At 34.8% G+C, this 12,610-nt stretch overlaps 1 protein-coding gene across 1 annotated transcript in view; it reads right to left on the bottom strand.

The window, feature by feature from the left end:
• Positions 1 to 4,411: 4,411 nt before the first annotated feature.
• LOC149228720 (uncharacterized) overlaps positions 4,412 to 12,610 on the bottom strand; it is a 194,990-nt gene continuing 186,791 nt past the window's right edge. Inside the window, exon 4 of the mRNA XM_089375720.1 lies at positions 4,412 to 4,597. Coding sequence (XP_089231846.1) covers positions 4,497 to 4,597 — 101 coding nt within the window. The 3' untranslated portion in view covers positions 4,412 to 4,496. The remainder of the gene's footprint in view (positions 4,598 to 12,610) is intronic.

The raw sequence follows: 12,610 nt of genomic DNA, 5'->3' as shown, positions 1-12,610 counted from the left end.
AAATCTAATCCAAGGAATCAAATTCAGAAAAAAAACAATTATGACTCAAACACCACCTTTCCCAGAAAGGTTAATGGATCATAAACCATCAATTTCTCTTCTTGAATTTGATATTATAGATGAATTACAAAATGCTTATGTCAAAATTCCTTTGTTTCAAGCCATTAAGGAAATTCCAATTTATAGAAAAACAATAAAGGTATTATGCATTAAGCAAATTTGTAGAAAGAAAAGAGATCCACCCATAATTCCAGTCATTGGAAAATTAGCTAGTCTCATGTCTACAAAAACAACAATTTAAAAATATATTGATCCTAGGATACCTACGGTTGGCATTTCAATCAATAATTTTTCAGTTCCTAAAACTTTAATTGATCTAGGAGCTGCTATAAATGTCATGACAACAGAAACTATGAAGTATTTAAAATTACCAAATATTTTACCTACTACTACAATTTTAGAACTAGCGGATAGATCTAAAGTTGGACCGGAAGGAATACTTGAGGACATCATTGCTTCTTTAGATTCATGGGAATACCATGTAGACTTTTTGATCTTGCAACAAAAAACAAATCTAGGAGGCCATCATTTAATTCTTGGCAGACCATGGTTAGTCACAGCAGATGCCTTCATTGGATGCAAATCAGGAAGTGTGATCATAACACATGGAGATGAAAGTAAACATATTACACTCTATCCTCCTACTCAATATTCTTCTTTATTATCATGGATTGATGATGAACAAGAAAATACTTAGCCTATTTTAAGCATTAATCAAGCCTTTAATTTTAGAGAAGAGGAATAAAATGCAGATTTAATAGACCTTTTTATCTCAGAACTTGATATTTCTAAGCAGCTAAGAATAACACAATATGAAGCGACAAATCATCTTCTAAACCAATGTTTTCAGGAAAAATGTACTATTCAATCATTGTAGAATTCATTTGAAATCATTTTTCCTATCAACTCAATTCCCAATTCTCAAAAAAAAAACTGTTGAAATCAATCTGGAAAAGATTCTAAATATTGGTAATAATCTACAATCATCACAAGAACAACAGGTAATTGCATTATTACATAAATATTCAAAATATTTTTCCTGGGACTATACAGACATGCAAGGAATCCATCCAAAAACATGTATCCATCACATTTACACAAATGAAACAATCAAGCCAGTAAGACAACCACAAAGAAGAATGAATCCAATGATGAAAGAGATAGTGAAAGAAGAATTGCAGAAACTATTACAAGTAGGATTTATCTACCCTATCTCTGATAGTCAATGGGTTTCTCCTTTAGTTGTGGTACCAAAGAAAAATGGAAAATGGAGAATATGTGTAGACTATAGGGAACTGAACAAAGCAACATTAAAAGATCATTTCCCACTACCATTCATTGATCAAGTACTAGACTCATTAGCAGGGAAAAAGTTATTTTTCTTTCTTGATGGATTTAGTGGATACAATCAGATCAAGATAGCATTAGAGGATCAGGATAAAACCACATTTACTTGTCCATGGGGTACATATGCCTACAATGTTCTGCCTTTTGGACTATGTAATGCACCTGCTACATTTCAAAGAGAAATCTTAGCTATCTTTGTAGATCTTATACATGAATGTGTTGAAGTTTACATGGATGATTTTATTGTTTATGGAAATGCATTTGATGATTGTTTAAATAATCTTGAAAAAGTTCTAAAAAGATGTATAGAGACAAATTTATCCCTCAGAAATGAAAAATGTTTTATGATGCTAACTGAAGGGATAGTGTTGGGACACCACATTTATTCTTCTGGAATTAAGGTAGACCCAACAAAGATACAAGTCATTGTAAACTTAATGCCACCAAAAACACAGAAAGAAGTAAGAAGTTTCTTGGGATATGCAGGCTACTACAGAAGATTCATTGAAAACTTCAGTAAGATAGCTTTACCCTTGTTCAAACTACTTGCAAAAGACATTGAGTTTCAATGGACTACAAATTATCAAAATGCATTTGAAAAATTGAAAGAAAAATTGTCTATAGCACCCATTCTCAGAGGACCAAATTGGTCATTACCATTCCATATATCTATTGATGCATCAGATACAGCAATAGGAGCATCTCTAGGACAAAAATGAAATCAATTTAACTATGTCATTTATTTCATAAGAAAAAATTTAACTTCGGCAGAATTAAACTACACAGTATCTGAAAAAAAATTGCAAGTTGTTGTCCATGTAGCCAATAAATTTAGGTATTATATAAAAGGTTATCGAGTATTATTCCATACAAATCATTCAGCCATTAAATATATAATGAACAAAACAATTACCAATGGTAGAATCACTAGATGGTTATTATTAATGCAAGAATTTATTATCATTGTTTTAGATCGACCAGGGAGAGATAACCAAGTAGCAGATTTTCTATCAAGACTTCATTCTTCTGATGATATTATACCTGTGTCGAATAACTTCCCTGATGAGTATCTATTTTCTATAACAAGTAAAACCCCATGGTTTGAAGATATAGCTAATTATATATCATCTCGAATATTACTATCTCATTTCACTAGCAAGCATAAAAAGAAAATAATTAGAGACAGTGCAAGATACACTTGGATTAATGGAGATATTTTTGATGTTGGACCTGATATTTTAATTAGGAAACGTATAAAGATGAAATCATTGATATTCTAAAAGCATGTCATGACGAACCATGTGGTGATCATTTTTCAAGGACGATGACAACATACAAGGTCTTAAATCAAGGCTACTATTGGCCATCACTATTCATAGATTCAAAGACCTATGCTAAAAGATGTGATAGCTGCCAAAGAATAGGTAGACCTGTAGTTTCAGATGAAATGTCATTGAAGCCGCAAGTACTCATAGAGCCATTTGAAAAATGGGCTCTTGACTTTGTGGGTCCTATCAACCCACCATCAAATGGTAAAGAAGTACATCCTAATATGTACTAACTATGTAACAAAATGGGTAGAGGCAAAAGCAATGAGCAAAGCAAAAGAAACTGCAGTAGTTTATTTTCTTTATCAAGAAATATTTGTAAGATATGGAGTTCCAAGGCAGATTGTCACAGATCAAGGTACACAGTTCACCTCCAAGCTTGTTCGAGACCTAACAGAGAAATACAAGATTAAACATAGGTAATCAACTCCATACCACCCACATCCAAATGGAAAAGTTTAATCAACAAACAAAGTACTTGAGAACATTATGACAAAGACAGTGAACATGCATAGAAGATATTAGCCAAAGAAGCTGAATGAAGCACTATGGGCTTATAGGATAACATGGAAAAATACTACTGGATTTAGCCCCTATCAGCTTGTTTATGGAAAAGAAATCTTGTTGCCAATTGAATTTGAGATCCCCACATATAAACTTGCAGTAGAATTGGGACTGGACCTAAGAGAAGCACAATAATAGAGGATCATGCAACTCAATGAACTAGATGGGATTAGAAAACAAGCTATGGAACATACATCTCGTTCAACAGCAGAGAAAAAAATGGTATGACAAATTCATTAAAAATAAAATCTTTCATAAAGGAGACTAGGAACTACTTTTAAACTCTAAGTTCAAAGATTTCAAAGAAAAATTTACTACTCATTAGCTTGGGCCATATGCAATAGAAGAAATCTTTGACAATGGAGCAGTAAGGATAAAGACAAATGATGAAGCAACAAATTCTTTTCTGATTAATGGCCATAGACTAAAATTTTATCATAAGCCTAAAAACAAAGAATACTTTTTGAAAACAGTTTCAGAATACAATGATATAGAAGTATTGGAAATTCATAGAAATATGCTTTCCTTCCAGAAAAATAAAATAAAAAAGTTAAAAAATAGTAAAAGAGTTTGGCTGTGAAAATCCAAGATAGTGGCACAATACAAACTCAAATTCATATCGGAAAACCAACATGTTTGGCCAATATGAATTCTTTTTCATGTTTTTCTTTCCATTTTTGTTTATACAGGATCATTCTCCAAAACTTAAAAGACATGAGGACCAGTCGAAAGATAAGCAAGGGGGAAGATTCATAATAAATCAACAAACCATGCAATGGTTTGATATCAAGCAGTTTTTTATCAGAAGGGACTTGAAACAAACATCATCAACAAGTATCAGAAGGGACCTTAATCAAATTAACGTCAAAGGGACCTAAAGAAAATACATAAATCTATTCATAATCCAGTATTGACAAGAATTCATTTTGAAAAGTCAAGTGATGACAAAAGAGTAATGAGCTATCAAATCAAAGGAAAGTATTGTAAGACTAGATTTCTTTTAAAGCCTTTGATTTGCAAATTTTTTCCTAAGATTGATAATTTAGTTTAAAAACTTGAATATGAAAATTCATATCCATATACATTATATCATTACCCTACACATTTATTCATTCATTATTCCACTATACATTTACATCTCCACCATTTATATACATTATATTTAAACATTTATTCATTCATTATTCTACCATATATTCATATTTCAACCATATCATTTACAAATTGTGACTGATCTTGTTGACCACATCTCCTTCCTTTTGATTGTCTATACCACCAAGAAATATTAGGTTGTGGATCTACAAAATCAAAGCCATAAAGTTATTATCATTGTAAAGACATTTAAAATGACCTAAAACTATGGTCATTTTAAAAATACATAAGTGCATATGATAAACAAAGGACAAACGACAATGATAAAACCACAACAAGAAAAGATGTGCATAATGGTATGGCATGAGTATACAGAATGTGTTAAATAAATGCGTTGAAGGTATGAGTATATAAAAGGCGTTGAATGCATGTATTGAATACATGAGTATAGTGCATACAACATAAATCATAAACTAAGGTCCTAATTCAACAAATGTAAAACAAGTACAGAACCATAAATCATGTTGTGACAGCATTTGAAACTTGACATTATAGGGACAAATAAAAACTGGTCAAATTTCAAAGAAAGGCTCTACGGTCATCATCGCTCATTCAGCTTCGAAACACAATGAATTCACGCAGCCCGGAGATGTACAAGAGCTATTCTTGAGCCGTAGAGAAGAGCTACTCCTGGCCGTAGAGAGTACGTTGTCAAATTTTTCATACACTCTGAGCCATAGAGAAATCATTGAATCGTGGAAATTGTGAAAAGCGCAGCATAAAAACCCTGTCCAGTGTAGGAAACAAGGGGAGAATAGAGAAATAAGAAGAGGCACGGAGAAATAAGGGCAACACCGAGCAATATGGAGAGTTAAAAAGGAGTTTAACAGTGTTTCAAAGAAGGTTTTGTGCCAAGCTCCAACCTAAGCCATATATTACGCTAAGAATCCCTTGAATTACGCAGAGAACTCCCAGTGAAGGTAAGAATCTGTCCCCTCAGAAATTAAATGAAAATGATTTTGAAAAGTGAACTTCAGATTTATTTGAAATGTGCCATATGAGACTTCAGTTTCGGAATTGTTTGCTATTTGTTGTCATTAAAATCCTGTGCCACCTGTAAGAGTCAATGATTTCTCAAAATGATAGGGAACTAGTTTTGATGGAACTATATGACTAAAAGGAAGAGAGGCCATTAACACCGAGTTTTCAACCAATTCCTCTTCCAATTCAGGTATCAAACAACAATTTCTTCATGCAAAATTCGTCAAACAATTTGTGCAATAAATGTTTACAGCATGCATGTTTTAGAACAGAGGAATTCTTTTTCCTTTCTTTCTCATACTTTGCAGAAGTAAATTTTGCAAAACAAAGAGAAAAAAACATGATTTGAAAGACAGTGAGGTAATTTACAGTGAAAATATTGTATTTTACGTCTTTACACAGTCAGGTTTTTTTTCATTCATTCAGAGAGCATAAAAATTGTAGCAGAAGGCAGAATACACAAAAATTGAAGAGTTCATTTTTTTTTTTAACAAGCTAGGGAGGACTAGTAAGTAAATTTACCAAAAATTCTTGTTGCATATTTTGTTGTCATATATATTTTATGAGGTTATTTACAGGACAAGCATATATTAATTGGTATACATAAAACATGGCAACAAGAATGGAACCTAAAGAGTTCAAACTAGAAAACTAGAGCAAAGATGTAGTGGAAAAGTTATTTCAAGCAGGATTACTTGAATTCCTAAGAAAATTTAATGGCCATAATGACAAGATTACACAGGAATTCATCAAAAAAATTGAAAATGGGAAAACCAAGGTGGGTGAACTTCCCATATCAATAAACCCAACATTTATATCTCAAGCTTTAGAACTTCCTTTGGAAGGGGAAGAATATCATAAGGGGTTGCATTTCAAATAAAAAGGTTAGGCCTTTTTTTTAGAAAACAGAGGAAAGGCACCTTTGATAGATCAAAAGGAATTCAAAGGGACTAGTTCAGGGAGCCTTGGTCTGAATTAGTTCTAATCATCTAGAGATATTTCACTTTTGACAATAGGAATAGCCTAGTTTATCTTTATCACATAAAATTGCTGCAGCATATTAAATGAGATTGCAAAATTAACATCCCTTATTTATTTTAAAGGAGTTTGATTAAAATGATAGAAGGAGCCATAAACAAAATAGAAGCTCAATACCATTGTGGGTTGATTAAAATACTTGTTAAATATCAAGTGAGAAACAAAGGGACACATTGCAAGGATTTGTTGGCCAAAAATAACTTTGAAGAACATGAAATAGGGAGTGAAGACATATTACAAAAAGCATTATGAATTCCCCTTTATATCCTAGAAAAAGATCTAAAAAGAAACAATAGTGTCATGGTAGAAAAACAAATATCATTTTTGTCTTTCCCAAGGAAACCAAGAAGGAGATCGCAAGAAGGACGAAGTAACCAAGAGAAGGAACCAGAACTTGAGATTGTTGAGAAAGAACCAAAACATGAGATTGTTAAGAAAATCAATGAAATGATATAAACGTTGGAAGGGAGTTCAGGAAGAGCCTATGGAAAAGGGCTCTTATTTTGAGGATCCTTGGATAGAAGCCACTTCATCACATGCATATGCTAAAGAGGTAAGAGAAGAGTTTCACAATGAGGAAGATCTGAAGAAAATAACAAAGTTGACTGATGAGATAAGGGATAGTAAAATTATGGAAAGATACTTGAAGAAGGAAAACAATATGTACAGGGAAAACAATAATAAAATGGCCAAAGAGAACAAGAAATTGGAAAAACAAGTCAAAAAGCTTGAAACTCAAAACATGCTCATTTCAAAACAAGCTTATAGATGGCTAAAAGAGAAGAAACTGTGGCAATACAAATATGAAAAACAAAAGGTAAAAGTTGCCATCTATAAAGCAGGGGAGCATGAGGGCATTGAAATTTTACTTCAAGCTGCACAACAGGATGCTACAGGTACAGGTACAGGTTCAGCAGGGACATCAACACTCAAAAGGTCAAAGTGAAGGAAGCAAGCATGAGGACATGCTTCAGCATCAACAAGGGGGAGATGTTGGCCCTCAATTTTGGTCATTTTTGTTTATCATAAAACCACTTACTTACCATCATATTCCACCTTATTCCACTCACATATGCTTCATTTTACCCTTATTTTTCATATTCATGTAATTATATTAAGTTTTTCAATTTTTAGAGTTTTTTGTAAAAAAAGGGTTTTAAAATTAATTTTAGACTGCATTGAAAATTCCCGTAATAGCTCCATTAAAGTGATATGTGAAAAACACCTAGGCTCGAGCTGAATATATATTTGGAAATCTTAGGAACCACAGATGGATGAACAACTATTGGTTTGGTCAAAATGAGCAAATACAACCCCGAACAACATTGGTCAAACTTGTCCTGTCACCCAGAAATCCCTATTAAAAAGGGGTAGTTTTAGGATTTTTTGAAATTCTTCCAGATTTCTTGTAACTAATGGATGGCTTCGACCTAATGAAGTTAGAAAACATTAATGATGGTTATTTCAAAATTTTTAGCTTATATGGTTATTATTTTGCCTATTTAAAGAAAGACATTCATAGTTAAGACATGTAGAAAAACTTAAAGATTATTATTTTGAGATAATTAAAGATAGAGCTTTTGTTTCATGATTTCTTTATGTTTTCTGTAGTGAATGAGTTGTTGTAGTCTAGTGTTTTAGGAGTGTACCAGCAAGTTTGGAGGGTCCCCATACTAAGCTAAGTACACTTTGTTGTATGATGTTCATATTTGTGCATATGATAGTTTAATTCTCCATGTTTATTATATTCATTTGTTGTAAATATTTATAAATATCTTTAATGAGAATTAATTTTATGGCATGTGTTAAGTGAATATTTCTTCCTTTTAGTCATTATCTTAAATGTGGAAGGACAAACAGGTCTCTTAGAAAAGAGACTCTTCTCCATGAGCTAGGACTATGATTGAACAATATTCACTTCTTTCAAGCTTTCTTAGATTAAATTCTTATGCTTTCATTACATTCTCTTATGCTTACTTAGATATTGGAAATTTCATTATAGAATTGTTGAGGGAGGACAACCAGGTCTCTTTGAAAAGAGCCTCTTCCTTGTTTTTTTTAAATAGTCTAATTTCATTCACTAATAATGTATGCTTTTATGTAATAAACTTAAATATTTTTGCTTAAGTTGTGAAGAGTGATTTATATTTATAATATGTATTTCCATTATCATAAATTATTTCTATATTAGTCCTTAACCAAAAATCCATAAATTGTGGTTTTCTTTTAATATTACCAACCTGGATTAATAGTAAAATACATGCCTTAATTTACACAATAAATTGAGCTGACAATATGCCTCCTTCTTTCCTACCCGAAGCCTGCACTACTCTAAAACTAGGGTATGCACTATTCTCAAAAAATGCGTAGACATGCCCAGCTGGTCCTCTGTTTCCTTTCTCTACATTGTTCTCGGAAAATACGCAGAATTGCTCAGTTGACCCTGGTTTCCTTGCTCTGCACTGCCTTCAGAAATTGTGCATACATGTCTAGCAGTTCCCCTGCTGCCTATCCTACACTATTCCCAGAAATTGTGTAGTCATGCTTAGCAGGTCCCTCTACAACCCGACTTTGTATCTCCTATAGAAACTACACGTAGGTATCCCCCCTTAGTGTCCCATTTTACAGCTAACACTAGTGATTTTCATTGCAGAATTTTGCCTCCCAGTGGTCACTGTGCAATTTTTCCTAATAGTGCAGCATGTCCTCTTGGAATTCCTCATTCCAGCCTGAGCCGTGCTCTCCACTGTCTCAATGAGTTTTCCTCCCTCCCTATAACCTGGAACACGAGAAGAATGCATCATGCTAGATTAGGAGGTTTTGGATTTGATGTCATCCCATCATGAGTGAATTGCAGGAATATGTAGACTGATAGATCATGGCGAGATGACAAACGATATGAAGAAGGAGCGCACATGCTAGAAGACTTTCTTTCAGCTAGACAAAAGTACCAAGCATATCAAGCAACAAGAGAAAGGAATGCATGCATTGAACCATCAAACAATACCAATACCATCGAAGACCTCGCAGCACTATGCCATGTGGAGGAGAGGACAAAGCACAGCATGAGTACATCCATCACTCAGCAACGCATCATCTTGATATGGACACCGCAGTCAACCAATACATGTCAGCAGTGTCATGTCGAGTTGTGTCATGAGTTGTCTCGGCCACATCACCATTACGAGAAATATGCGTTGTAACTGAATGTAATGTAAAGGGAAGTCTAATGGACGCACACAAGAAGTCGAAGAGTCATGGGGAGTTGAACAGTGATGAGGGTAATCCAAAAGTCACAAGGGTCAAGCATCACCCTTGGCTATATATACCCCTCCCATTGTATGCACAAGGAATTTTCACCTTGGCTTCTCCCACATGTCCTTGAGAGTCTATAGTCTATCCTTTGAGGAGCGAGGAGTGGCTCCAATGTCCCACTACTGGGACTAGTGATGTATGGTGTATAGATGTGTCTTGGGACTTTTTCTTAATTCAGAAGCATGTTAAGGCCAACACATTTTGTAGATGTTTGTAAGACTACTCTTTAAACATTTGTAATGCATGTTTTCTTAACCTATACTAAGATAGTTGAACTAATTTGGTTGTTTTAGTACTTACATTGTTGAAGATATGTTGTATTTATTATCATTGTTGTCTCTCCCTTGTGGACTACTCCGCAGGAAATTAGACAGACAGGTCTTGTTTGGTCTGTGTGGACTACTCTGTTGGATGGTGTACGTGTATTCCCTTATACTTTGGTTTTAACGACTATCGTGTCCGTTGAGGACTATTCCTTTGGATGATGGACATATCCTTTTTGGTTTGCGTGTGTCTCTTCCTGTGTGGTACTACTACCTCTCACTTAGAGGCTCACTTTACTCTCCCCCTTTGTAGTAAGATAACCTTGACACATTTACGTTACGCACTCACCAAACACACGTATCTTGTTGTTTGAAGATACTAGCGTAACACTCTCATGTGCTGACAACTAGAGCCAAGGCAAATCTCGAAGCATATGGAAATTGGGCCTTCATATTAGATGGGACTCCTACACCAAACGGTGTGATGTCTAGTTGGAACTTCACATCAGGGATATCCCCTTGGTTGATGGATTTCCGGCACTGTAAATAGTTGGTTATGTATGTGTTTTATGGCAGCAACCATGTATGGCTTGCCTCATGTTTTTAATTCTAATTGAAATGATAAATGTATATATGACCTAATGGATGGAATGGAAGTTGATGTGTTGAGATATCAATGGTTCTTCGCGATTCTCAACTAAGTATGAGACCCCTATGCTCAGAACTGTTAATCACCCCTGTAGATTACACAATTGCAATATGTTTGACAAAATGCCTGGCATGGTTAGTAGGGGTCGAGTCAAGGTCTTGGACAAGAATTTGCTTTAGTATTGTCATTTCCATGTTATTTTACTGATCTTAAGAGATGGTTCAATTCTGGGTAGTGACCTAGGCTCTGGGCCTAAAAAAAAGTGGCTCAAATCCTAGAGTCACTGGCATTTCACTGACAGTTTTGGTCTCTGGTCACTAACAGGCAAGCCTGTGAGAGTGACTTTGAGTTGTGGGTTGCACGCATGCCTATAGCATCAGAGCAACTAACCCTTAAATTGTCCAAAAGCTCAGTGGGACCCCAAGGCAAGTTTTCTAAAGTATTGGATAGGTTCCTGAGGGTCATGTAGTTGATGATTAATGTCTGTTTGGTGTGTTTCTGTTGGTTCTACTTCCTTAACATGACTTAGGAGGTTGAATCATATCATAGTGACATCTCATCACATGTTTACCCTGGTTGGACGGTTGCTTGGGTAGATGTGAGAGGAGGGTGTTACAGAGTGGTATCAAAGCATGGTTCACCCTTCAAACTGGATGGGCTATGTGTTGGTCATGCATGCATGTCAGTTGCATTTGTGTCTCTCACCCTTGCATTCTATGTGCTTGTTGTATTTGCATGATGTTTTTCATGGTTTTAGTGATGTCATCATGTGAAATTTCAGGTGTTCTTGTGGAATGCATTGATGTGAGTGTATGACTGGTTACATGTCGATTTATATCACTTACATGTATTGCTCTAGTGTGCTTGGTTACATTCTTGCATGTTTGGTTACATTCTTGTATGCTTGGTTGCATGTATCATTCTTGCAGGTTTGATTTCAAGTGTTGTTCATTCATGCTTGGTCATATGTGTTTATGCATATGTGTGGATAATTATGCATGTTCATGTTGCATGTGGTCAATTGTATAGTGACGTAATGATGGTGTTTGTCATGCATGAGGTCGTGGTGTGTGTTGTTGTTGAGGTCATGCATTGATGAATGGACAATAAGCTAGAATGATGGTTGCATGGTCATATGCTTATGTTTCACGTTTTTATATGTTGTCATGATTATGTTATACATGTATCACGTTGATTTGTTGATATTGTAGATAAGGTATCCTCCCCGAGCTATACTAAGGTATGTTGGTTTATTGCAATTTGGTTTAGATGACATGGTACACCTTGCAGGAAGAAATATCAAATGGCTAGAAAGATGGTTGACTACAAAGACTTTCGTTGTGAATCTGAAGAGAAGTATGGTGTTGGGAACTCTTATGAATTGGAAGTGACATTGAGAAGCTTAAAGTAAGAGATAAGGAGTTGTAAGGTAGATAATGACATAATCATCCAGGCACAAGAAATGTTAGCAAAGTTAAATGCAGTCATACTCAGAGCTTGTCAGATTTTCAGTGACAGGAACCGCTTCGGATTAGCCATGTGCAGGAGGATAGAACTAATGAGGCATATGGTAGTAGATTGCATGGTGGTCACAGATGATATAGAGATGACACAATCAGAGATGGAAGATTGTTGGACACTCTGGATAGGATAAGGGATAGACACAAGTATGACTCTAGTTCTAATTCAGATAAGCACTATGATCATCATCGGTATCATCCTTACAGGAGGAGTGATAAGGGGTATTTTCCATATGAGTTTAAGAAATAAAATCTACTTACTTTTGATGGAGAGGTAAAGAAATCACAAGATGCAGAGGCATGGTTGCTAGGCATGAAGAATTTCTTCATATTGCATGACTATTCAAAGAACATGAAAGCTAGAGTGGCTACATTCGGTCTCAAAGGAAAAGC

Source organism: Pinus tabuliformis, chromosome J, assembly GCF_031772625.1.
Source record: "Pinus tabuliformis cultivar Carrire ecotype Pingquan chromosome J, CPIR1, whole genome shotgun sequence".
Taxonomy (NCBI): domain Eukaryota; kingdom Viridiplantae; phylum Streptophyta; class Pinopsida; order Pinales; family Pinaceae; genus Pinus; species Pinus tabuliformis.
This window is presented reverse-complemented; position numbering and strand designations above follow the sequence as displayed.